Source organism: Eucyclogobius newberryi, unplaced genomic scaffold (genome assembly GCF_026437365.1).
Source record: "Eucyclogobius newberryi isolate DKJ021-1_F unplaced genomic scaffold, fEucNew1.0.hap1 SCAF_4, whole genome shotgun sequence".
NCBI classification, from domain to species: Eukaryota; Metazoa; Chordata; class Actinopteri; order Gobiiformes; family Gobiidae; genus Eucyclogobius; species Eucyclogobius newberryi.
The window spans coordinates 12,251,147-12,278,250 of NW_027316056.1; the positions used below are offsets into that span (position 1 = coordinate 12,251,147).

Consider the following 27,104-nt stretch of genomic DNA (forward strand, 5'->3'; position numbering starts at 1 on the left):
ATGTATTTTCAAGCTTTTCAGGATTCATATTTGTTTCCAGATGTGTACATCTAGGACACATTACAACATTTTCTGAGGGCTAAAAACACTAATCTATAATACAAACTATGCCGATTTTCTATAATGCCAATTTCTACAAGTTAAGCACCTACTGCATATTCTGCCAGTGTCTCCAGATGAACCAGAGACAAGAGGCAGGAGCTGATTGAGGCTGTGAGGAAAACCATGTGACAAGAAAGCAGAAATAGATCTCTAAGGAAGACAAGCTTCAACACAAGACAAACATGAACAACGAAACATAAATGAGATCCATATGTTTTTAGCTTTGACTAAAACTTTTGACTTGTTGGAAAACAGAAGAGTCAACTTTTAGCAGAGCTCGAGATTAGTTTTAAAAATACTCTTGGTGGTGATCATGTAGACCTATGGCACTGTTTTTTTTCTTCTTCATTCTGATGCCATCCACCTTTTCAGACCTCCACTCATGTGATCAAATACTGAAGGCACTTAATGGCCATCACTGTCAAAAGACATGATGCAAACTTTCTTTTGGACATTATTACTCGAATAAACCCTTTTTCAAGTCCATTCTCAACATATTCGATCCAAAACTCAATCTGACCTTCAGCCGAACCATTCATTATCCCAAGTATACATTTTAGTAAACCAGCACTAAAGTGTCTTTTTCCATTTACAAAGCTCTGGCTTATTACAGTCTCTTTTTTTTTTTTTTTTTAAATGTACATAGTCAGACATATTGCTTATGGGAGATTGGGGCGACATTCTTAAGGGATTATGTCGTCCAGTTTCTTGGAGACATCTAAAATCGGGGCGGAGGATATACAAAAAAGTTGAAATGTTTTGGGCTTATTTCTTCCTCTCAAGATAGTTAGAGGGAACCCATCCTTTTCGCGGGATCAGGCTGTCCTGGACTTGGCAGTACCACCATCCATTTGGGTTTCTCTCCAAAACCTCCAAACAAGTGCCCTCAGTGAAACCCATGGTCTCCTCATCTCCTCTGTAATCGGCAATGGACACGTACACATCCCTGCCCAGGTTATTGTGAATGATCTGGCCCTTCTCTATGGGCTTGGGGCGGACCGTGGAGACGGGGATGCCGTTGCGTTGGTTGCTAGCGCTGAACCCGCCGCTCGTCGAACCCAAACCGGTGCGCTCTGACGGCCTGGTTTGACTCTCGACGACCACGTGGGGGCGCACCGTGCTGAAAGACGCATTCCGACGCACTCCCAAAGTGGCCGAGCCGGAGCTGTAGTGATGGTCGCTTCTACCCAGCGAGTCGTTCCTCCTTAGCGACCCTGTCATGTAGTGCGTGTCCTTTGAAGGTTGCGATGTAGTCACGAAAACCGATTGGGGTCTCACGGCGACTTGGCGCACCCCGTTTCTCATCCGCACCCCTCCGTTCACCATTTGGGTTGGTTTGGAAAATCCGCCGGGAGGCTTAGACGGGATTGGAGGTGTGTTCCTACTTACATTCTGATGCTTCTGGCCTTGGATGTTGATATTGTTGAGCGCCATGACATGCTGCTCGTTCTTCTCCAGACTATTTGACTTGCTGTGTCTCTCCGACTCTGTGCTGCCTTTCTGACGGACGGGTTCAAGATAGTAAGACGGAGCCCAGCCCTCTTCAGAAGCCCAACGGATGTACCACCAACCGCTTTCTTGCTTTTCCAGCACCTCCACCTCTGCTCCGGCTGGGAAGCTAATCTCAGAATCTTGAACTTTTTTGTATGCGTCGACCGAGCGATACATAGTTGGTCCTTCCATGTCCAAATCGGCTCGGCTTCCTTTCGAATAGATGGAGGACACATCCGAGGTGCTCCGCGAACACATCGAGTCCTCAGATGAAATAACCGACGCCGTTTCCGAATCGTCTCCTCTGGATGTTTTGAGACCGGAGCGATATTGACTTGTTGATCTCAATTGGCGTCTAAGGGACCCAATATCCTTCCTATCTGGGCTCTGTGGTTCTGATTTGGAGAGGAGTGGTTTGGGACGAACGGACGGTTTGGGTCTGGTAGATGGGCTTTGTCCTATCCTCTGCTCCACGTCCCGGTTGAAGTTGGTAGTCTTTTTAGCGCCTCTGGGTAATTCGTCCGATGAGGAGTGAGGGCTGCTGCTGTCTTGAGAGCGAAAACTTATGTCAATATGTCTCCCAAGGGTTTGGCTCCTTCTGTTCATTTCTGGAGTTATTTTCATGGGTCGACTCCCAGCTAAGGGCGAAGAACCCGATGGTTTACGCGGGACGGTAGAAGAGTGATACAATCTGGGTGAGCTCGGTTCACTCGACCCCTTCAGAGAGGAGCCATCCGCACTGCCACTCGCTCTGAAATCATTCTCGTAGATGCACTCTTCCTTGGATACTTCTTCCACTGATCTAAACGTAGATTTCCGGCGGCTGAAGACCGGCGACGCTTTGCAGACGGGCGGAGAGGATTTGCAAGATGGCGGAGAGCTGCCGTACTTTTGACCGACAATGTTGCTTAGCTTGACCTCTAACGATCGGTCCTCTTTGAGCGAATCGACATCGGATTCGCCTTCACATCCCACGGCGGGGATATCGTACTCGGGCTCTTCGTACACAGGGCGTTTAGGTGTATCTATAGGTTTGGTGGGGGTTATAGCACTAGTAGTTGTCGTGGTAGTAGTGGTAGTAGGCGCTTCTTCAGAATCTGATTTCTTGACAGGCGGGGCGGGCGGAGGGATTTTGGGCCTGGTTAAAGTGCTGGATCTGCGGTTGAGGTTGGGTTTTTTGCGTTTATCGATGTAGGAACATGGAGCCCACCCCTCTTTCTCTCCGATCTGCACGTACCACCAGCCGCCAGGGTTCTTCTCAATCACCTGCACAATAAAAGGCACAGAAATATGACAAATGTTTAGTGCTGGCTGTATTAAAACATATTTATCGTGCACTGTCACATAAGTCGCAGTAAATGTCACTGCTTTGTATAAACATATATTTCTTGCTACAGTCATTTGTTCTTACTACCAACTTCCATAACTCTCTTACATCTCATTATGTAACTCAGTTTAGTTGTTCAATGTATGTCACTTACACAAAACTTTGCATTCATATTGCCCATTACAATTCGTATTGTTATCTTGTTTTTGGTTTTCTGTACATATTTTTCTTTGCAGCTAAATATTTGCATCTTATATTTGCATCTGTGATTCTGATTCTGTCAGTTTAATGCCTGGTTTGTCCAGGATTGGTTCATTCTGATGTAGAGCAATGTTTCCCAACATGGTTTAAGGGCAAGTAGCACTTTGTATGGTTCACTGCAATAATTCCATATGTCCTTTTACTTTCTCTATAAATATGACTGTTTGTTTATTTATTTTTTTATGTTCTATGTTAACAAGTTATTTCATTATGTTCTGCATTTAGGAAAAGGCTTTTGTTTCTAAAATGTGCTACAGAAATAAAGTAGATTGGAATATTGAATTGATTAATTCTCCAGAATATTGACTTTGATCATATTTAAATGAATACACGCTCTCACACTTATCTTCTTGTTCAGTAAAAGTGAACATATATAATATCACAGCTGCCACACCTAATAGCTTTGGATTTGATAAATGGTAAATGGTCACATTTATATAGCGCTTTTCTACCGTCAAGGTACTCAAAGCGCTTTACATCAAGGAACCAGTCACCCATTCACACACACATTCACACCCCAGATGTACACAGACACTGGGGGGCAAGTTGGGTTAAGTGTCTTGCCCAAGGACACAACGGCAGTATTCACATGAGGCAGCTGCGATCGCACCGCCAACCTGCGGGCCAGTGGATCTGACCGCTCTGACTAAGCGGGGAGTCGAACCGCCGACCTTTGGATCAGAAGACGAGCACTCTACCACTGAGCTACTGCCGCCCCATTTGATGAAAGCTCACAGTCTGCAGGTGTAGTTAGTGGGGCTGACGGTGCCACTTCTAGGACACTGGAGCAGTAATTGTCTTTGTGCCAGGACAAGACTTGATTCTTTCACACTGTAGAGGCAGCGAGTATGTTGTGCATACTTGCTGACTTCACACTCGCTTTAATTGACATTCAGCTTTGTCTTCGTTACCACACCCTGAAGAAGGCTCGAGGAAGCTTTTTATATTTTTCCAACTAAGTGAATGCCTGATATTTATCTTTTGGAGATGAACTTTACCCTTTCTCATGAGCACTGTTGGTTGGATAAATAGTATTTCCCTGTCTCAAATATTATATGATGTTAATGAGCAAAAGTCCTGAAGATATCACCAATAAATAGGAAGTGGAAGCTCATAAATAAGGAAATCATAACATCTATTGCATGTCACATATGTGAATTGTGTACAGTACATTATCTTGTGCTTATTTTCTCATTTCCAGCCTATTGTCTATATATTTATTCCAAAACAATCAAGTCTTGTTATACTATGGCGTAGCGTGGCTTAACAAATGTTTCAATATGAACCGTAAATAGACTGCAAATTAGGTGTCTTTGAATAGAAGCAGTGTAGAACATCTCCAACGAAACAAACGCAGATTTAGCTTAGTCAAGATGATAAAGTCAATTCACACATATTGGCTTTGCGTTTCATGTGCTAATCGGAGTGCAAATGAGCTTGTTCACTGCAGAATTACTCCTCAAAATCCCTGACTTTTTACTTTGCCAGTGCATTTTCTGTCTCTCTACAGCTGCAGAGGGGCCAAAAAAAAAAGTCTGCATAATCATCACAAAACTGAAGGTCGCTTCTCCCCTGTTGCCTCAGCTTGCCTGTCGATTTCAGTTCACATATGCATATTCAATGGCTGCCACACCACCTGCATCGTCTGAGCTGTAACCGTGACAATGTGGCCTTCTTACATCAGCCTTTTGTCCTCCGCGAAAACTGATGCCATCCGAGATCGACGACTGGAAATCGGCGATGGTGTAATACTCGGCTTCCACAGCGGGGGGCTCTGGAGGCTTGGGCAACCTGCACAATCCCTGCATCAATATAGAGGGAAGAGAGGAAGCAAAGAAGGGAGAGATGTGAGCTGCTGACAACAGGGACAATTGTTATGCACAATTTGACTATAAATAGACTTAATAGGCCATTACGTGGCATCAATCTTTCCGAGCAATCATTTCGGTCAATAATAGTCTTCATTTGTCACAGTAAACACAGGAATATAGCGTTCCCAGCAGTAAAACGCAGATCGGATATGTCTGTTTTGTGATTGCGTTTTGAGGGTTTCTATACCAACACATGCAGTAACTTGGGAGCTACTTCACATTTTTAGTTTATGCTTCTGCTTTGATGTGTTGTTCGCAAACTGCATCTAAAACGCTTTTAATGGAGATTCTGTCTACAATGACTAATTGTCATTCTCAACTGATAAAAAGTGGATCCAGTTTTAGCATGTTATTACAGAGGTGTGTTGGGATATTATGTAAGAATTGGAATTTGTCTGGCAGTTGTGATTTTGGAATTGGAACATGTCGAGGAAAAGAGTGAAATACTGCTAAACGTTTTGTAAAGTCTAAACTACAATGACATAAGCGTACAGACTATTCTGGTCATGGCAGAGATAATTATCCAACTAAAATAATTGCAGTCCTTGTGAAAAGTGATTTTGAATATGAAGACGGTGCTTCTACAACCGGTATGTTGGAGAAGGCGTGAGGCTGAATCAACTGAGAGAAAATCCCAAACGCTGTCTTAATTACAAGGTGAATTTTTATTTACAGGTGAAGAGGCGACCAGCCACTAGGCCTTCATCAGGTTAAGACATTTGCATGATAAAACTGTGTGCAGGATTTATTTCTCAGTTGATTCAATTACAGATACATCTTTCAGCACTACTGTTTATGTAAAAAATATTATACCATTAACACATGGAGACAATAAGATCTTATTTCAAAACTTACCCGGTTAGCGTCTCTTCTTGGGGGAGGTTTCTGCCTTAAATTTGGAGACCCTAGAAAGTGGAATGATAAAAAGAACAATGTATTCATTCAATACAGTTGGTTATAATACAACAGCAAGAACAGGCGTGTAAAACTAGTTGAATGCAGACAAATTAATATTAGAAATCAAATTACTTCACTCTCATTCTCAGTGTGAGTCAAATCATTTCCCAACACCAATCACTAACCTCTACAGAGCACCAGGACCAAGAATTGATTATGTCATTGCATTATGTCATTCAAAAGTGCATTATGTAACTTTCTGTCCATCACTGCTCGTCTCCATGGAAAAGCTTTGCCCGGAATGTGCCACACAACGGCTTTAACCTTCTCCATCTTGCATTTGTTTCAATTACAAGTGTTTTTTATTGCCTTGAAAAAACATGGGCGAGGTGGTCTCTCCATAGATATGACCTGTGACTTTAGTTTAACGCAATACTGTGGAACAATCCAGACAAAGTAATAAGACCCTCCCCCAAAGAAGTTATAGAGTGCACCTTTAAGTGTGAGATACAAACTGCATTTCATTAAAGTGCACACGACAGGTTAGTAGACATGGAATTTACACAATAGTTATAATCTGACAATAATGATAACACCTTTATTTTGTTAAATTATTGTTTTAACTGTTAGAAAGACGCGTCGCATTTAATTAGTTTCTGCATTTTTGATGTAATGTAAATTAGAAAAACCTGTCATATTCACTTTAAACATTAGAAAGGAATTAATGCAACTGTCATTCATTTCAGTCAAATGATTTCCAAATGTACTGCAAGTGTAATTGTATATATTATTATCTAAAACACACTGTTAATGCATCTTACCTATAGCCTCAAATCCTATACAAAAGGAAAACAAGCATCTCTTAGATATATTGCCCAACTACTGTATTCATGTATTATGTTATTGTAACACAGTGGTGGAAAGTGACAAAGTACAGAGGTAAAAGTATTATACTGGTCAAATGTTCAGGTATCTGTGTAAGTTCATTTTACATTTTACTTTTACTTCTCGATAATTGAGAGCAGGTATCTGTACTTACTACATTGATGAACTGGACTGAGTAGTTGTAAAGTAGATTGCAGATAATTATTGTATTAGTTAAAGACGAAATATATAAATGCAAATTGTTACTTTTGCTTCAACAGTAATTTTTTTTAGCTTTACTTTAAAAAATGTTTTAAGTTGATGTGACACTTTTACTTTTACAAGACATTTTTTGCTCCTGTATCTGTACTTTTACTTAAGTAGCCAAAGGGATTAGTACTTCCACCACTGCTGTAATATTTTAGGCTTTGTTCGCTCACCAATTTCGACTCGATGTGGTGCGACTCTTGCCACCGCTGGACTCCCTGCCTCTCCTCCACCCCCTCCACTTCCTCCCACTCCTCCTCCTCTCTTCTCCAGCAGGGCGGCGCTCGCGGCGATACCCAAACACGGGCTGTTGGTGTCCCGCCCGGCGCTCAGCCTCCTCCCCGTCTCCGCGTTGATCTCGGAGTTGTACGGCATCGGCAGGCTGATCTCGCTCTTCGAGATGTGGCGTTCGGGCGACGTCCCGCTCCCCTCTCCCTCGGCCTGAATGTCCTTCTCGCTCACGGACTTTTTCTGGAGCAGGTTGCTGATCTCCATGATGTTGCCGATGATCTCCACGGGGCCGGTCAGGGTTTTCTTACGAGGGGAGAAGTCATCTTTGAGCTTCTTCAGGTAGGATGCAGGGGCCCAGCCTTCTTTGCCCAGGTATCTGTCAGGTAAACACAGGATAACAATACACAATAATTAGACCTGATTATTGGTGTGTGTTGACGTGCACAACATACATCATTAAAAACTCCAGGTGACACAGTTAATAGGGGCTTTATGTAACTGTTGAATGAGTTTTAAAATAACTTGGTATCTTGAACATGTTCTCTTTCATTTTGTCTTTGCCACATTAGTTTGCCCTTTTTTGCATACTTTTCCTTCAACTGTGAACAATTAGAGAGAAATCAGAGAAACCTCACATCTGAACTATTTACATGACATTGTAATGATCGGACAACTGAAGAATCGGATAATGATCAGCATTTTGAGTAAACATAGCCACTTTATTTTTAAAACATCATACTTTATTTATTCACTCCATAGTCAAGAACACAATAATAGTCTGTATCATTTGAATCTTACTTATAATGATCCACTTATTGTAACTAAATGTAACAGTGATAGTGAAAAGTAATTTGATCGGTAAGGCATGTTTTTAGACAACTTGAAATATCTTTAGGCCACTACAGCCCTAATTTAATCTCTTGTTGTGTTATACTATTTATTGGAGAGATAACTCCGGACTGTGCGGACGTAAGGTGCTAGTTCTGGGTTTGTAGAAGTCACTGCTCGGGGTGATGCAGGAGGAACTACAAGAGCATAGAAGCACAGGGGCCGCGGGGCCTTTTGTACACTACTTTATTACTCCAGGCGTAAGTGTCTAACCAAAATACCTTTCAATATCATTGTCGTTCATCATAGCTCCACAGTGGATTTAAAACCTCAGTTAAAGTCCAATTTCTCTCTACAGGAAAGTTCACCATAACCTAAACAGATCAGTTTGTTGTATTGGCAATATTTTAATAAAAAATAAGCAATTTACAGAAAGCAAAGACAAAGGCAAAAAAAAGAAGACATAAATCACACCCTTCATCTCGACTCATCACTCAGCATCTTTTGTTAAAGGTGGTATGGACGATTTTTTTCAGCAAATTTTTTATCATATTTCCTCGTGGCGTGGATAAATCATTTGTCCTGCCACGTATCAATCATAAAACGCACCTATCGCTCACCTGCAGCTGCGTGCGGTTCCCCACGTTTCCGCGTGCCTAAGCGCATGGATCTATCATAATATAGTTCCCTCAGTGTACGGGGCAAAATGAAGACGGAGAAAGACAGTTCGAGCTGACGCAGAAGTGGACAGAAATCTACGGGAGACGAGAGATGTGATGCGCTCCGTTGCGCTAATAAACAAACGCACGTGTGTGTTGTATCAGTCCACACGGGGGAGTGCGCATGCGCACTTCCGCCTGCGTTCTCAAATCGCCGAAAAATCGTCCATACCTCCTTTAAGCTGACAGAATGTTTTGAGAAAGTGGCCCAAAACATAAACACAACTCAACACAATGAAACTGACTCATTTGGCTTTAGGTGCGCCATTTCTGCTCAGAAGATGTGCTCATCTCTCCAACTGGGACCGCAAGCTGCTCCATCCCGCGCTGCCCTGTGAGAGAGGCATGACTCAAGCCTAAAACTGGAGGATTAGTTCATGTCGGGGGCCGCTTTCGCCAAACAAACATGCGCAACAGGGCCGTATTGTATTGAGAATTATAGCCGTGGATATCCTCGCAGCTTACTGTGCTTCACGCATGCTTCACGTGTGTGTGCATTTGTGTGTGTGCATTTGTGTGTGTGCATTAGTGTGTGTGCATTTGTGTGTGTGCATTTGTGTGTGTGCACGTGTTGGTGGGACGTCACAAGGCAGCATGTGATAGTGATCAGCTGTGCAGGAGAGGCTCACGACGGGCCTTTGGGGAGAACAAGCAACTAGCAGGAAAAATACAACACACGTAGCAACACAGGTGATGTACCATGTGGTTTATGATGACTTGTACCATTTTACTCTTTTGTGCTGTGTTATTATTGGAAATGTTACTTAAAACATAAAAATTATATTCAATACACTTTTTCTGACATAATATACTGTATTTTCCGGACTATAAGGCGTACCTTTTTCATAGTTTTGGCCGGTACCTATATTTATACTTATATACTTATACTCCGGAGCGACTTGTATGTGATATTATTTGTTATTTTCACACTTGCAACCGCATTTCATACTCCAGTGCAACTTATATATCTTTTTTTCTTCTATATTATGCATTTTTTTGGCTGGTGCGACTTATACTCCGGTGCGACTTATAGTCCAGAAAATATGATAATCACATCCAGCAATGATTGACTTCCGCTATCATTATATGTGCATCTTTAACCGATCAAGAAAGTTAACAATATTAAAGCAACTACAGATTATAACCACTGCACAATAATATAACAAAGACTAAATCAATAACATGCCTTTCCTTTTCAAACTATTACAACGTTTATGCCCATAACGATACGTAAACAATGAGTTGCATTTATGTCATTGTAGTTTTTCTTTTTCTTGAAATGGCACTAACAAAATCAAATGGAATGAACAAAGACTAAATAATAAATAAATGTTCAGAAAACGCTCCAATCAGCACGCACCCACTTTTACCTATACGTTTTTTTAATTGAAAGGTGGAATTTGTACAGATTTCCAGAAACGATAAGCCATTGTTTATCCTAAGAAACAACGTGTACCAACTGATTCAGGCAATTTCCATTACAATATTTTGAAAACTAAAATGCTAATAATGCCTGGTTCACCGAGGGCATCTCCACACAGTGTAATCCTATCACTTTTAAGCCCGAGAGAGTTCAAAGAAATCAACAAGCAGTAAACAGCCCACAGATGCAGCAGACGCAGCAGACAGGCACCGAGAGACCTGTGGAGAGGGCACCATATGCTCCAGTGGCCTCTCCCCAAGACTTTTATGGAAATGAGGAAACGCTGCAAACGTGGGCCAATCTCTGGACGGAACAAAAACACCCTCAAAACCTCCCGGAAAAGTTAGCGACGAAATGTAGAGGCAATGAACGATTATGGTTTTCACGCCAATTAGAGGGTAACGGTCACGATTCGTTGAAACTTTAAACAATTAACTCAGTGTTTTCTCATGTTTTGGTTACAATGGGGGAAAAAAGAAAAGACAAGCGTTAAATTACTTAAATTAAGTGAAAAGTTGATTTGCAAAAAGTACATGAGGTTTTTTTTTCTTTCTTAGAGGCAGACTACTGCTGCGAGTGCGGGGATAACGATATGCGGCCGATATTTTAACGCCGCATCAGGAATGTGCTGAAATGTGCCAGTAAAAATCTTGGTTAAGGTTCAACAACAAAAGTGCAGAAATATCACTTTATCCTCTTGTTTGGGAGATTACGCTAGATCTTTCTGTCTCTTTTTGAGCTGATTTTAGTTCGAATCATACATGACATATTCCTATTTTGCAGATCTCCAAAACAGTAATTGCAATATTATCACTGTTTTGCAAAATCTCCAGCCTCTAACTGCTTCTGCATCTGATTTTGTCAAAATTGTGTTACAAAATGACCAGTTACCACAATGAAACCACTTAATGCTAAACACATTTGTACTTCCTGGGAGAAGTTATAATGACATTCCAACTTACTGAGCGACAAAGACTTTTTTAATACACTCTGCACTTCCCTGGAGCTCTCTTTCCCTCTTAACCACAGCTAAATGTGTGTCAGCGCTCGACAATCCCAGGACGTCCTTAACTCAAAATAGTCTTTTTAAATGAGACTTCATCAAGCGTGTCCAGAGTCTCACCTGATGTACCACCAGCCCTCCAGGTTCTTCTGAATGACCTCCACCGTGACCCCTTTCTCGAAGCTCACCTCGTCCTTGCCTTGGCTGGTGTACGGCTGGATCGTGACATACTTTTCCTCTGTGGGGCAAAGACAGAGAGGTAACAAAAGAAACACAGCGTTAGCAGGTTCCCCCGGGGCCCGGAGAAGACAAACGGTGATCGTGACCCATATAAAAATGCTCTGAATATTCTCATACGTAAACTAAATCAAAGCGTCCATGAGCAGCTGGACCTAGTTTCTCACAAGAACATGCACATCATGTACTTTAAAGGCAAATCCTTTATCAAATTCACGCAATCTCTACAATCAATCCTCAAGTGCACGCTATAGAAATCCTACAATGGGATTAAGGGAAGTGAAGGTGAGATTTATACAAGGACAAACGGTAGGAACAGACTTTCAATCAATAAAGGCAGAAGTGGATTCGAGCTCTGAAGATTTCGGATATAAAATTGGCAGATTGTGAGAGTAGTTTAAGTGCACTATGTTGAATTAAATACAAAGAAATGTAGAAAGGTTTCTAACAACTTCAATGCAAGAGGCAAATTAACAAATGGAAAATGAAGTAAAACGAGTTTCTGGACGTAGGGTTACAAAATACTGTCAATAATCAGACAATATAATAATAATTCAATAAGTTAGGGCTGCAGTTTAACAATTATTTTAATCATTGTTTGGAATGAATTGATTATAATTTAGTTTTTTCAATACATTTCTAACCAGATTAAAGCAAAATATGGTGACTCATAAACAATGTAGAATTGCTTATTCCCTTTTGACATTTTTATTTAATAATGACAAATCATAGTAATAATAAGAACACATGTCTTTGCAAAACATCTTTTGCCATGCAGTTTTACACTATAATATTCAAATCTATGCTAAAACTGTGCTGTTTAGCTGTGCCTATGACTGAAACGTTTTAAACTGCACTCTTCTCTTTTAAAAGTACACATTAGAATTGATATGTTTTTTAACTGTTTTAATTCAGATTTTAATGCATCATTTCCTTTTATGTAAAGCTGTGTGGAAGAATTGTGCACTACAGATAAACTTGCCTTGCCTATTTGTTCATGGAAATAAAGATTAGCTTTTCTTATTTTATCTTTAGTAAAGTTATTACAAGTGTAGTTTTATAACGTGTTGCCATTTAATGCTCATTAAGGTTGTCGAAAATTATTTTAATAGTCAATCAGTCACATTCATTCCAATAAATTGTTGCAGGCTTATCATACAAAACAATTAGTGACATTGCAATTATGTTAACTCTCCAATACTTTGTTTCAGTGTGTTCTAAGTATCTACTGTATGTACCAAAATACCACAGAATCCCCTGTAAGGGAGAAAATGGGTCATGTCATGTCATTCCGATGTTGTTTTAGGCCATGACATGTCACGAAATTCATATCTGTGTCTTTTTCCTGTGTGCAGATGATATAAGAATGTTGGTTCCTGATTAATCAGCCAGGATCAGGCCAATTAATGCGTCAGGACCTGATTCTGTGTGGAAAACATCTCCGATTAACCTCTGAAGAGATAGCTGGAACCTTCACAGACGTGAGGGCCTGGTCCATCTCTTTTGGAGCCGATTTGATTGTGATTATGTGCATACGTGTCAAATGTTGTCACCGCCTATAAAAGGCTTACGCTGTAATTGTAAAGTCAGTTAGGGACAGAAAGATTTGTCAGGGAGAGTGAGGTGTTTGTCCACCGTGCACGTGAATAAACCTCCACCTTTTGAAAGAGACAAACTTTATTTGATCATTGTTTGCAGGAAACTTCCATAACACCCCCTTGTATGTGCATAAAAACCCAGTAATTGGCTCTATAACATATAAATGGGAGGACAATGTCTACGATACAGATCTGTTCTTTGTCCATGTGCATGTTTCCTTACGCAGCAGTGAGTCCCACCGTTCTCCTCCTCCTCCTCCTGCGATTCTGGGTCTACTGAGGTTGAAAACATGAAGCTGAGAGGAATGTCTGATGTTGGGATGGTCCGGAGCATGTCGAGTTGAAAAGGAGTGTTGGTGTGTGTGAGGGAGGAGAGGGACGTGAGTGCTCACAGATGGACAGGGGAGTGACCAATGGCTCGGCTTACAAAGAAATATGCAGCATGTATCGAAGTGTTTCAAAGTGTTGGAGGACAAAGTGAGTAAGTTTGATTAAATACTGCGCAAATCACTGTTATTAAGGGCTTCGAGGGACTACGATACTGAAACGTTGAAGGACAAAAGTGAGAGAACTTTACTTACTAGGTTTAAACATTACGTATAATGTCAGGATTGGCTTGATTAGTGATAGAAAACAAGTGAAGAGCTGACTAGGTGTGACTAAATATTACGATTTGGATACCAGTATTTCCCGGACTATAAGTCGCACCTTTTTTCATAGTTTTGGCCGGGGTGCGACTTATACTTATACTCCGGAGCGACTTATATGTGATATTATTTGTTATTTTCACACTTGCAACTGCATTTCATACTCAAGTGCGACTTATATATGTTTTTTTCTTTTTTGACTTATACTCCGGGGCGACTTATAGTCCAGAAAATATGGTATATTGAACTGAAGTTTTGCAATTCATGGGTTTCAGCTTGACATTTGAGGACTTTTTCCCATTGAGAAGAGACAATAGTTGGTTTTGAAGTGTTAATGGCTACGACAACAGTCCTAATTTATAATATATTCACTTATTTATTAAAGGTGCACTATGTAACTTTTGGTGGAGGGTTTGTCACATGCTTGTCTGCATAGAGAGGTTACTGCAAGCCACATTATGGTCTAGCTGGCATAAAGACAAGCAGGACAGCAATAAGGACACCCGACTAAATAGTTTAGTTTAGGTTAGTTTAGTCTTCACGATACAGGATCAAACATGGGTTTGTGTCTGTGTTTCAGTTTTATGCAGCTAAAATCTGGAACAGTCTTCCTGAAGATGTGAGACAGGCTTCTACTCTGACAATGTTCCAATCTAAGCTAAAAACTGTTTTGTTTAGCTGCGCATATGACTGAAATTACTTTCATTGCACTTTTTTCATTTATGTCTTAAACTGTTTTGTGATTTCTGTCATGTCTTTGTGATTTTAAAGCATTTGTTTCCTGTTGAGTGAAGCACTTTGAATTGCCTTGTGTTTTAATTGTGCTCTACAAGTGAAAAGAAAAGATGATCGGCACCAGATTAATCTACTGCTACTTTCCATCTGCAGTCCCTGGGCAGGTGAATGAACAATGTACACATTTCATAATCAAATCAGTATGTAATCATTTCACGTTACAGCTCATTATTAAAGGCGCAATGAACGATTTTTCGGCGATTTGAGAACTCCATGCCACTCCCCCGTGTGGACTGATACAACACACACATGCGTTTGTTTATTAGCGCAACGGAGCGCATCGCATCTCTCGTCTCCCGTAGATTTCTGTCCACTTCTGCGTCAGCTCGAACTGTCTTTCTCCGTCTTCATTTTGCCCCGTACACTGAGGGAACTATATTATGATAGATCAATGCGCTTAGGCACACGGAAACGTGGGGACGAGCCTGACGAGGCTGCAGATGAGCGATAGGTGCGTTTTATGATTGATACGTGGCAGGACTAATCGCCAGTCCACGCCACGAGGAAAAAAGACTTAGATTTGTGCCAAAAAAATCGTTCATTCAACCTTTAACTAGAGCAGGGATATCCCTTAAAACTGTTACGTTTCCATTAAGTAGAATAACAAAATACATAGAATTTCATAATATCCTCGATATCAGAGAAAAAAATCTGATCAAAAAAATATATATTATTATCATTAGTACCGTAGTAGTATTATTACAGACCTGCACCCAGAAGTTAAAGTACACCTTTAACATAGAAGTACTTAATTGAAAAGATAAAGAAAAAGATTAAAATTGATTGCCATTGTACAGAATATAACACGTCTGTGCCAGATTTTCAATAGTACTATTGTAAAATGCATACGACTCTTTTGAATAGTGATATTATTCCACAAAGACTACTGTAAAAGCTGCACTTAGTGACAAAATCAAAACGCTTCTCTCTAATAATGAAGTATTTTATCCCTCATAAACCGATACGTTGGAGCCAAAAGCAGCGCTCTGACTGACTCACTCAGAGAACAAAGATGCTCTAAAGCCAAAAATCAATGCATGTGAATATTAACAACATGTGTCAACGGCTTTACGAGCACTAGGAAATAGTTATATATAAATACATAGTTCAGCTTTAAGGCAAGATGGTCAGTGGATTTATAGGTATTTGTATTTTCTTTCAGAATTCTGCATAAAAATCAAATATTAAGTTGTAATATAAGATTGCGTATGCGTGAAGAAGACGTATTTTGTTTTAATGTTCAAGTCATTAATATAATCATTTTGAAAACGACTTGAATTGAAGATTATTACTCAACATACAAGGAAAAACACACAGTGCCAAAAGAAAATAAAAAAAGCTAAACTATAAACTGTATTGGAAACCCCCGATGCTGTTCTGAACACCACTATAATAACTCAATTTGGAACGATTTGTCAAGTATCAATCCACAAGACGAACACAAAGAACACAAAAGAATGTGTAAAGATTTGTTCTTTTTTTTGGAAAGTGCAAAGTTGCTAAAGCACAACTCAGAGGAACGAGCATAAACGCTGAAGAGAGACAAAGAGAGAGACGCTGAGGCCTCTGGTGCATCAGCTTTTCACTTCTCTCTTTGACTTTAATCTCCAAAAGAGTCTAAAAGTTGCAATTTTAACTTTGTCTGGTGCGGAAACAGTGTTCCTCACCTTCTTGAAAGTGAAAACGAACCCTTTTTTTGTTTCTGTCTCTGTGTTTTTGCTTATCCTATATACTTTTAAATTAAAACATTGATTTACTTAAACACTAAAACAAAAACATGCCTGGTATTCCACTTACGTCTATTGTATTTTGCGACAAAAATAAAAAAAACTCATAAATACACTGACTCAAGACACTAGGTGCAAAACTAATTTGATTTGTTTTTTGGTCAATTTGCTCTCTCAAAATCACTCTTAAAGATGTTTTGACACTGTAACTTCAAATCTTGTTTTCTGAAAATGAGACATAAACATCACCACACACCAAACCTTACAATCTTGGACATAACAAGATTGTTCAGAAGCATTTTTGGAAATCTAATTCCAAGCCTCATTTATGAAAGTCTAATTTTCAGTTAGATCTAGTTTACTCCAATACTAATAAGATATCCAAAATCCTCCAAACAAATATGTCAACAAACGAAGCAAGACATTTAAACCTAAGTCTATCCATGTTTCTTTAAATTAATCACTTCCTTATTTAGAAAGCAAAAGTGATGAAAATATTTAGACTAAGTTAGTCCCAGATGAAGCTGAAGTAGTCCGAGGTGTTTTCATCAAATATACATTTTCTACATCATTTTCGTGCAATTGTCATAAAATTTAGTCATAAAAAAACTCTTAAAACCTCATAAAACCTCTTTTGGAACATATGTATGGATCAGTTAACAGTGATTCAATTGTTAAATGAGTTGATGACTATTTAAATAATCGATTAGTTGTGATTAATCTGTTAATTAACTTAACAGGGATCATCTTACAAGTTAGGGGGGGGGGGGGGGGGGGGGGGTTGAACCTACATTTTGTCTTTTTGTTGCTTTGAAGCTTCAATACATCGTTGTGGCAGTAATTGTTTTGAAATGCTAAAAAACTCTCTCAGCAACGAGCATTAGGCCAACATTAGGCGGTGGGTGAGGCACGGAGCACGGGGAGTGCGTACGGGGGAGCACGGCTGGGCCGCGCACCGCGGCCCGTGCACACGGCGCGTTGTGATCACGGCGCGCAGTGGCCCGTGCGAGGGAGAACCCGCCCCGCTCCCTGCGCAGGCCACGGCGCGCCATGGACCATGTGGATTGAGTAAACAAACATGCTCGACAGGTGACATTATTTGGAGAATTCATAACTTCTACTGATAAACATACCAAAGGATGTTCAGAGACTAAAGGTGAGCAGGGTCTATCAGGCTACTATCGTTTTATCAACGCGGTAACATTTTATGTGAAGCCAGTCTTTCGTCTTTTGAGGGGGGGAGGGGGTCCAGAGAGGGACGAAAAAAATTACGTCTTTTCAACTTCAACCCATTTTGAGATGATCCCTTAATGATGAAAAACTTGTAATACATATTTTCTAACATTTATGTGAGTAAACTACAGGAGAAATTTCAAATGGATAGCTCTAATTTTGATATTTTTTCGCATCACCTGTAGTGTCTCACCTAAATTATGATCTCTATTATTTAAAGTGCTTTGAAACCACATTAATCGCATTGTTCCGTTCCAGCCCAGTGCTTTTCAGTGCGTAGGCCGACTCTGGGTCACTTTTTACAGGGACGTCGGGCTGTGTTGAGTGGGTGGTCAGTCAGAGTCCATAAATCAGAATATATGGACTTGCTTTAAATGATAGTGCTGCGTAAAAAAAAAATATAACAAAGTAGAAAACAGAAGGACAACCCTGAGCTCCAGCTGCCTCCAGGGCCTCTTTTCAGGATGAGGTCACTTACTGCAGCCGTCAGCAGTTAATCAACAGCACTCTGACCCGAGTTAATTTAATTTAAACCTAAAGCACGGCTTTATATTGTCCACTGTGTCTTTTTTACGAGAGAAATGCAAAGGAATCCAAGAGCAAAGAGATGAGAGAGCGTGCGGTCATAGAGCATTAGCTAATTAAGTGTAAATCCAATGAGGTAATGTTTTGTTTTGGCATTAACCAGTGCTATGAAATCATTATGTTAACTGTAAAGCGAGAGGGAAGGAGTGTTTGATTAAATATACAGCAAGTAAAATAATATTTGATTAAGAATAATATTACTTACGATATTGAAAATGATGCAAATAGACGTAAAAAGCTCAACATATTCCAACTTATACTTATAAAGATGAGTATAATTACACATTTTTATACACAGCGACATTTAAGAGCATTACTTGGCTGATAATACATTATTAATTCATATAGTATTAGGGTTATTATTCTAGACTTGACTAAGTATTTTTTACAGTTCAAAAACAAACAAAAAATAAATAAATAAATTAAGAATATACATATTAACTCATCTAATACTATTTCTACATATGATTAAAGTAAAAAAAAAAAAAAACATTTGTACATCAAAGGGCAATATAGCTTGATAAATGTTTGTATATTTATTGATTTAGATTTAGTTTTTATCTAATGGAAAGAGCACTGCAGTTAACCATTTGGCTGTGTGTCTTGTGATTATATCTGAGAAATTACACATTGGTTTTGGCTGATGAATTCCATGTCAAACCATTCCTTCTTTTAACTTTCCAATCATTTCTTTTTTTAAATATCAGTGCTGCTGGTTCACATTCATATACCGGTACAGAATACACAGCGGGTGAGTTCAAAGCAAGAGAAATGGTTGATTCTGGAAAGTGTCAGAAAACACTTCCCCATAATTCAGTGGTGCGGTGAGAACAGCCCACCTCCATGTGCTTTGTTGTGGTGTTTTAAACTTTCTTTCCCTCTGATTATTCCACTTAGACCTGGAGCAGCTGGGACCGCAGTCTGCTAATGCAATCTAATGGCATTTAGGGCGAGCTGGAGGGCTAGAGTCACAAACTATCGGTTCCAGCTTTAGAAATGGATGATGCCAAAATTCCAGATGGACGGCAGTGGTCTATGTTTCTCCAGGGACAATTTTAAAAAGAAAAAAATCAATGCAGAAAATTCACAAATGTTGAACCGTAGAATTTCAATGGGTTCCACCAACTTTTTATTTTGTGGGTTTATGAATTGCATCGATGGAATAATGTCAGAATTTTTGACACAATAGCAGGACAACAAATTAATTGTATTTTTAAAAAGTCCATTATTTGAGAGAACATTATACGTACGGTCATCAATAGTAAATGAAAGCGTGTGTGTGCTTTATAGAAAGTATTTTTTTTGAGCAAAATTATTGTTCCGTGATTTGGAAAGTTAAAATCATGAAAGTCGCCGTGGCCTTCCGTGATTGTACGGTCATTCTTTGGTGGTGACACAAAGTGAGTGACTCATCTCCTCGCTCTGTACATGTGGAGGTCTTTGGCTTGAAAACAGACAAAACCAGGCTCCTGTTTTCACACTTTCCATTGCATCAAACCTGACTTCTCAAGACAAGCTTCAGAAGAACAACCACGACAAATGTAATATCTGTTTTGAAAGGGCACAGTGTATTTAGGGCCAGGTTAAAGGTCAGATCTGTGGAGTACATGCTTTTCACTGCATTTTTGAGCAATAAAAACACCAGTTATTGAATAAATCCAAGCTAGATCATTTTAATGTTACATGGTGCATCTAATGTTTAGTTTTTGGAAGTGATAGCAAAAAATGACACATTAATACTGGCAGAGGTATCAAAAAGTATAAATACACGTTTTAAAAATCTTCAATTTTTCAAATACACTTTTTATATTTTGGGTTTTTGGCACATATATTTATTTTTATATATGTTCCAGCGGGGATTGAGAGAAAAGAACAACAGAGTAATACTTGGTCCTGTCCCTGTCCTATCACTAGTTTTAGGTTGATTTAAGGTTCTCTTTAATGCAATAGCAGACTCTATTCTAAATGCCACTTGTATTCATTCATCTGATATTTTAATATTTACAAAGAAAATAAACCATTAATGACGAGCTCCATTTGTCCAAGCACAACAGAAAAACGGAATAACCCTAACCCTCAACAACAGTAATTCTGCCTTCCCCCATCTCACTTCTAAATACTACAGACCCACGTTGTGTCGTCAGGTGAAACTCAGCAATATGCTAAAACGCTCCCTCAATATTCCAGAGCAGTAGTTTCACAGCACTAACTTAATCTCCGCTTGACGACTTCGTGTTTCCAATTTGTCCGCACCCCGCGATAATAACGTATATTGGCATTTGGACAGTTTTTTTTTAATGCTTTCTGGTGCGACTCGTTCCAATAAGTGGACAGGTTTATTCAGTGAGCAAACATTACAATTCCTGCTGCAGTTCACGCTATATTCCAGCAAAGTCTAAGCGGATTAACAAGACGTGGGATGTGGGGATGTGCGGGGCAAATTACGCTGTATCAACAGTCTGACGCTGCCGTTCGGATTCATAATAATACTAATACTAAACGTGTGTACTAAAAGATGTCCAGAACCCACATACAGCTTCATCAAGGAAAATATCTTGTACATTCACTCATACAAATGCCAAAGTAGAGGTTCTACTGCATCGTTCAGGCTTTATACACTTCATATTCTGTATTTCCTGTAGTATAAGTTATAGGAAGTACCGTATTATGCATTGTTTGATTTGTTAATGCCCTTTAAACATGTTCTTGAGTAATTCTGCTTTGGCGTCTTTGCTTTACAACTTAAGATACTGTATTTACGGAAAATACACATTACTTCAATCAGGATTTGTGTTAAAACTCCATCTATTGGCAGCAGCGGGAATTACCATGTGGAAATAAACCGAAATTAGCTTTCCCCTGACATGCTAATGTAAGCACGCAGTCATAATGAACGCAATTTGGCGGTAGAACTGCTCAGAATTTTAGGACTTGGATCGCGGATGTTTTCTGAGGCTTAAAAAAACAGACTTATGAAACAGAATTCATTAAAAAAACGTGTGAATGAAGCTGAATACAACTTCAGGTATGTTTTTAATGAAGGAACAATGCTATAAAGCTAAACATTTGATCCCATATGTGTCCTTTAAATGAGTGTATGTGACATTGGGAAATGCAAGAATACACGTTAACCCAATACTTTACAAATATATAGACCCTGGGGATAAGTCTAATCTCCCCGACTTCATATGGGCATATAACAAAATTAAAAAAACATGGCTACTTATGATCACACAGAGAAACATTGTGTATTTCTGCTCAATATAATACCAGCTGCCGGTATAAATGTTGCACATATACGTCTCCATGAATCTGGCAAGTAAGGATACGGAGATAAGAAAACTTTCAAAGCACTTCTAGTATTTTATATTATATTGTGTATATAAAGACGTCGCATAGACCACCCAGAAATGTTTTAACATCAAGTCATTGTCTAAACGGCCTTGACTAATCCTGGAACCAAAAGACAATTTAGAACACATTTGAAGCCACAAAAAAACGGCATGCACATTTTCTTTTGTATGTTTTGTCTTCAAATAAATCCTCATTATCTCCAAAATATACAGTTTGCGTTAAATCTGTTTACATAGTCATTTATTTTCACAATGCTCTGCGGCTGTCGAGGTTGTTTCTTTTGTGTTGTGGGAGTTGAATAGCCGTCATTATTACCCCAAAGTGTTTAATGCAGTCCAATTATTCTGCCGCTCGCTGTGAGAGAAAAAAGTGGTCCAAGTTTAACAAACACGAGTGAGATTTTACTGTCATGGCCGCCCAGAATGCTCCCTCTGTGGTGCGTGATTAGCGATCATGTAAATGAGCCTGTTCACGGTGTTGTGGTGAAGTACATACAGGTACAAAAGACAGGAGCTACTTGAGGCGCAGTAATAAATATGTTTGTACCAAGGGGCCGCTTCTGATGCTGCAGGTTACGAGCTGTTATTTGGGCTTCATTGTTCTGCTTCACACTGTTTACTGTATTTGTATTGTACAGCCTGGCACAATACAGACTAATTAGCTTAGAAAACTAAACTTTTATAGAATATTTCCAAAACAAAATGTGGAGAATAGGCCATTTCTCCACTGTGGGTGATATATTTTCCTTTAAACCTTTGTGTATATGTTGATAATTATGTGTGTGTTCACCTCTGCTCTGCTGCCGGTTCACTATCCCCCCCAGAGTCCAGCGCCGGTCCAGTCTCTTCAGATGGGCCTTACGTCTCTTAGTCACTGAGGGGAGCAACAAAAAGGAAAAAACAAAGAAGCGTGGAGTTAGTATAAGAAGCAAAATTAATTTAAAGTTTAAAAAAACCTCCAAGCTTTAGTTAAACTTGGTTAGTTTTAGTGGCGGTAACATCAAACCATATTGTTAATTAAAGGCGCACTATGTAACTTTTCTGCTTCTCCACAGGGATGTTATGGTTTTGCCAGGAATGTTACACAGCAGGTGACGCTACAAGGCAGAGTTACAGGTGAGATCTGTGGAGAGGCGAGCCTGCTCACGGTAAAGTTTAGATCCTCAAAAAACCCAGCGGCTCGACATACTGTCCCACTGGATCAGATGTATTTTCCTCCATGTTTGGGCCGGACCCACACCCACAAACTCAAAGAAGTGTGTTTTTTAACAGATCCATGCCATTTTTATTTTGTCAGAATAAGCGCACCTGATGTGGCCTCATGTATTTAGATGCTTTAGTGCTCTACATGCGTCTCCGATACCAGAAGCTGCTGACCAACAATACCGCTTTACTCGTTTACTTCCATTGACCATTCAGACAGAATGCATGTTTTGTTTTTTGCAGCAAAAACACTTCAAAATGAATGAATGCAAGATAGATCATGTTAATGCCGTGCTGTGGAACATTCTAGGCAAGGCAATAACATGTCATACAGGTGTCAGACCCCCTACAGAAAAGTTACACATCTACTTTTATGATTGATATTCTGAATGAAAGTAGAGCAGTGTCTGATCCTCCATCCTCCTCTTACTTCCTCGTCCTCCCTCATCCTCTCATCTCTCCATTCTTAATCCGTCTGCTTCTTGTCTTGTTCCTGATTGGCCACTGTACCTGGCTTGACCTCCTAATTGAAATATCAGCGCAGGGACGCCACAAAGGGAAATGCTATTTGGAGGTAATTTGGGCCGTGTGCTCCTCTCCAGTGTGCAGAGCTGTCAGATGAATTAGGTTACACAGAGTAGGCCGCGGTAATGAGAAGAAATGGATGACAGGAAGCAGAGCGGGACGTATCAAAGATGTGCAGTGGCAAAATGTTGCAAACAGAAAGACATCCAGTCTAATGGGACAACTGGGCTTGAAACAAAACAAAGAAATGGCGTCACAACATTTTGGACCTCTAACCTAAGACTTTAAGCTCTAGGTTCGAGTTTGCATGTTCTCTTGTGTCCGTATATATTTCTATATTTTATGTGCTCCAGTTTCCTGTATCACTAAAAACTTGGACAAAAGGCTCTAGGGCCAAAACTCCCCTAAAAAACGGGACTTTCCTGGTTAAATACAGGCCAACAATGATTAAAGATTACTCAAACATTCAGGAATCAATCAAAAAACAACTCAAGACTTTGCATATGGTTTGGGAAAAACATTTTAATAGTATCACTATATTGACAGCAATCAAAACATTTTTTTTCATAAAAAACAATAAATGTTACGTTTTCATGACAGTTGTTTGATCAAATTTAATCAAGTGCATCGAGCATTATTTATTTTTATGTAATTTTATTCCTATTTATTGAAGTTTTGCTTGTTTTCTATGTGCTATACATTTTTTCATCTAAAATGCTACATAAATTGACACAAATGTCCATTATTAAAAAAAAATATTAAAAAAGGATTAACTTCTTAGGCAGCCTTATAATCTCTATAGAACAAAGAAGGTTATTTGGGGCTTTATTGAGTAAAATGACACATTTGGACAATGACACTTTGAACATAACTATCCAGGATATTTACTTTAGACCACTCGTAGTCACATTTGCATGTAACACATTCGATGGAAACCTTTAGCTTTGCTTCTTACCTGATGTGTGTCTGTGCTTTGAGTTCCTGGTGCTTGACCTTTGACCCTCTGGACTCGGTTAAACAACCCCATTCTCTCCTCTGCATATCGGTCTATTCATTAAAATCTATTTGAAGCCCTGACCCTTTGTCCTGAATGACTTCTTCATAATTGTGAGCATCTGGGGCCGATGTGTGACATGTGACAAACCAAATGTGTTTTTAAGGGATTTTAGCCGATAGCATTTTGAAATACAGACTGAAGGTACAAACTCACTAAACAAACACATTAAATTGTTTCATATTAAACAGCATTTCCGAGGTTTAGGAATGGGTTGTGTTCATGACACACCAGAGTTAAGTCATTATTTCAATGTGTTACAGGCCTGTATAACTCTGGGTGGGTCACTATTTTGGAAAGAAATATATATCCACCAAAATCAACAAATACTGAACAGTCCAGAAACTTGCTGTATTTAAATTGTGGCTTAAAGTTCTAAAGAACCTTAACCTTAAAACCACTTTTTGATGCCATTGTGAAAAAATAAAGCACATTTTAAACCAATTTTGTCCTGCCTCCAACTCGTTAATACACAAGGAAAGTTGCATGTTGTTGCATGAACCCATTACTGCTATCTCTGCTTGCCAAATGTCATGCAATGTGTTAAGGACAGTTAAGCTTTAATTTAACTTCTCAAAAAATAAAAAAAATAAAAAGAAGAAAATTTGAAGAACAAATTATAAATTTCACCTATTAATCCCAAAATATTAATTATCCAAGTAAAAGTTTTGTTTTATAAATTTGGGGTTTTGACAATTTATGTCTCTGAAAAGCCAATCATTTAATATTTTCATTTATGTTGAGTCAGTTTTGCGCATGCCTTTTCTATTTCAGTAAAAATGTTGTATCCACCAAATTTTGGAGGCATTAGTTTGCTCCTCTGTCGAAGTCAGAGGTGGTCTTCATTTACTCTTATGGTCACAAAATCAATACAAGAAGCAATCACACAACGTCTTTAAAACTAAAGTGTTTAAAGAATAAGAAATATCAATAATGGTGTAAACATTCAATCATTCCTCGACAACGTTAGTGCAACATCCACCTCAGTGTTTTTCTTTCTCCAGGACCGAAACAGATTTAAGTGAGAAAAAAGGCCTTGTCATGACTCGTGCCAGTTCTGTTTATACGAATGTGAACAATCGCAACTTGAATAATGGTTATGGGGACAAAGCACAGACTTTGAAACATGCTTGTGCAATGGAAAGAAGTTTTATGGCTCAGAGAAAGCAAGAATACCATCAGAATGACACAGGAAGCATGTAGAGTCAGTGTTTTTTTATGAAATACCTATTTACATGTCTTCAAGCAGCATTATTTTAGATTTATCCGGGACAATTTGGGTGAAAAATCTCTATTCACCAGCTTTAATGGATCGAAACAACAAATTGATTAAACATAAGAAATATAATGGAAAGTTGCAGCTGTAAATGTTAGAAATAAAGAGTGGTATTGTGTGTGCCTTTACATAATATATATGTGTGTATTTTTGTATTATTCTAAATCTACTTCTGCCCTTTGAATTTCCTCATGGGGACAAATCAAGTTATTTGATCGATTGCTAAACAACTACCGGTAAACTCGAATATGGACATTTATTGTATTTTATTGACTACCTGATCATCTAATTGGAGCAGTCATGTTTCCAATATCATTTTACAACAATATTAAATCAATTCTTCTGTGACAATCTGTTTAAAGAAAAAAGAACGTTCACCTCATTCTGTTACGGAAGCAGGATAAACCAATCGTCATGGTCATTCCCACATGGAGGATTGTTTCAAACACAATTACTTTTGTCAATTTGCTGGCATCATCCAAACCTATGTGTACTGCACTGATGTTTGTTGGCTTGTACATGTATTATGAATTATGACCACGGTAAATGAGGAAGAAAATAACAAATGCATTTTCTAGTTTATGGTTGGGGAGGTCATGAGTGTGTGTTGAAATGCTCTGTCCGGTTGCAGACTAAACTTTGGGGAGGAAGGGTCCTGAAGGAGCTGGAGCCTCCTGGGAGAGAAGCAGGAATGTTCTTTGGCGGCGTTTGGTACCATTAAAGCCCTGCATCTGCGGTCTGCGAGGATCCATGTGTGTGAGTGGAAAACTGTCTATGACCGTGTCCGAGATGTGGAAGGACTACATCCATTTGCCACTGAATAAAGTAAAGGAAGCCTGTGATTAGCAAAAATTTAAGAAATGATATTTGTGGGAGGATATTAAAACTGGACAGTTTTCAGAAAGTTTGACACAATGAAGAAAGAAACTGTCAAATAATTTACTTTCATTCATCTCCGGGTGAACAGTTCTCCTCCTGTCGCCCTTCGAGGCAACTACTGTTCTGATTTCAGGCATTAAAAAATTTAACTGAATTTCATTCATTCACTTTAAAGCCTGACTTTTGGGACTTTTTGTCATCTTAATAGTGTGACACAAATGTAATATTTTCTATATACAGGTTTGTCATTTTTGCAGTACAAATCATAATGCTTTACTCTCTGAACATCACATTTTCACACTTATTATGATAACAAAAAAATGATCATGACTCTATAAACAGAGTTTCATACAGGCACAATTTATGGAGTATAAATGTCACTTGTTGCCTCTACTGATCAAAAAAGTTCTCAATATTGACTAAATATAGTTAATTATATGTTTATGAAAATACAGCAAGCATAATGTATCATTTGTATAATCAATTTATAGTTCAGTTTAAAAAAAATAAATAGACTTTGTGAAGGCCTCTATAGTCTTTAGTGTGTGTGTGTGTGTGTGTGTGTGTGTGCGTGCGTGCATGCGCGTGTGTGTGTGTGTGTGTGAGTGTGTGAGTGTGTGTGTGTGTGTGTGTGTGTGCGTGCGTGTGTGCATGTGCGTGTGTGTGCGTGTGTGTGCGCGTGCGTGCGTGTACGTTTGCGTGTGCGTG

General features: G+C 39.2%; 1 protein-coding gene across 1 annotated transcript in view; it reads right to left on the reverse strand.

The window, feature by feature from the left end:
* Window positions 1-475: 475 nt before the first annotated feature.
* Window positions 476-27,104, reverse strand: part of LOC140377394 (SH3 and PX domain-containing protein 2A-like) — a 46,279-nt gene continuing 19,650 nt past the window's right edge. Inside the window, exons 5-11 of the mRNA XM_072462784.1 lie at window positions 22,250-22,333; window positions 11,405-11,522; window positions 7,254-7,687; window positions 6,771-6,785; window positions 5,908-5,957; window positions 4,861-4,983; window positions 476-2,859 (exon numbers count right to left, since the gene is read on the reverse strand). Coding sequence (XP_072318885.1) covers window positions 868-2,859; window positions 4,861-4,983; window positions 5,908-5,957; window positions 6,771-6,785; window positions 7,254-7,687; window positions 11,405-11,522; window positions 22,250-22,333 — 2,816 coding nt within the window. The 3' untranslated portion in view covers window positions 476-867. The remainder of the gene's footprint in view (window positions 2,860-4,860; window positions 4,984-5,907; window positions 5,958-6,770; window positions 6,786-7,253; window positions 7,688-11,404; window positions 11,523-22,249; window positions 22,334-27,104) is intronic.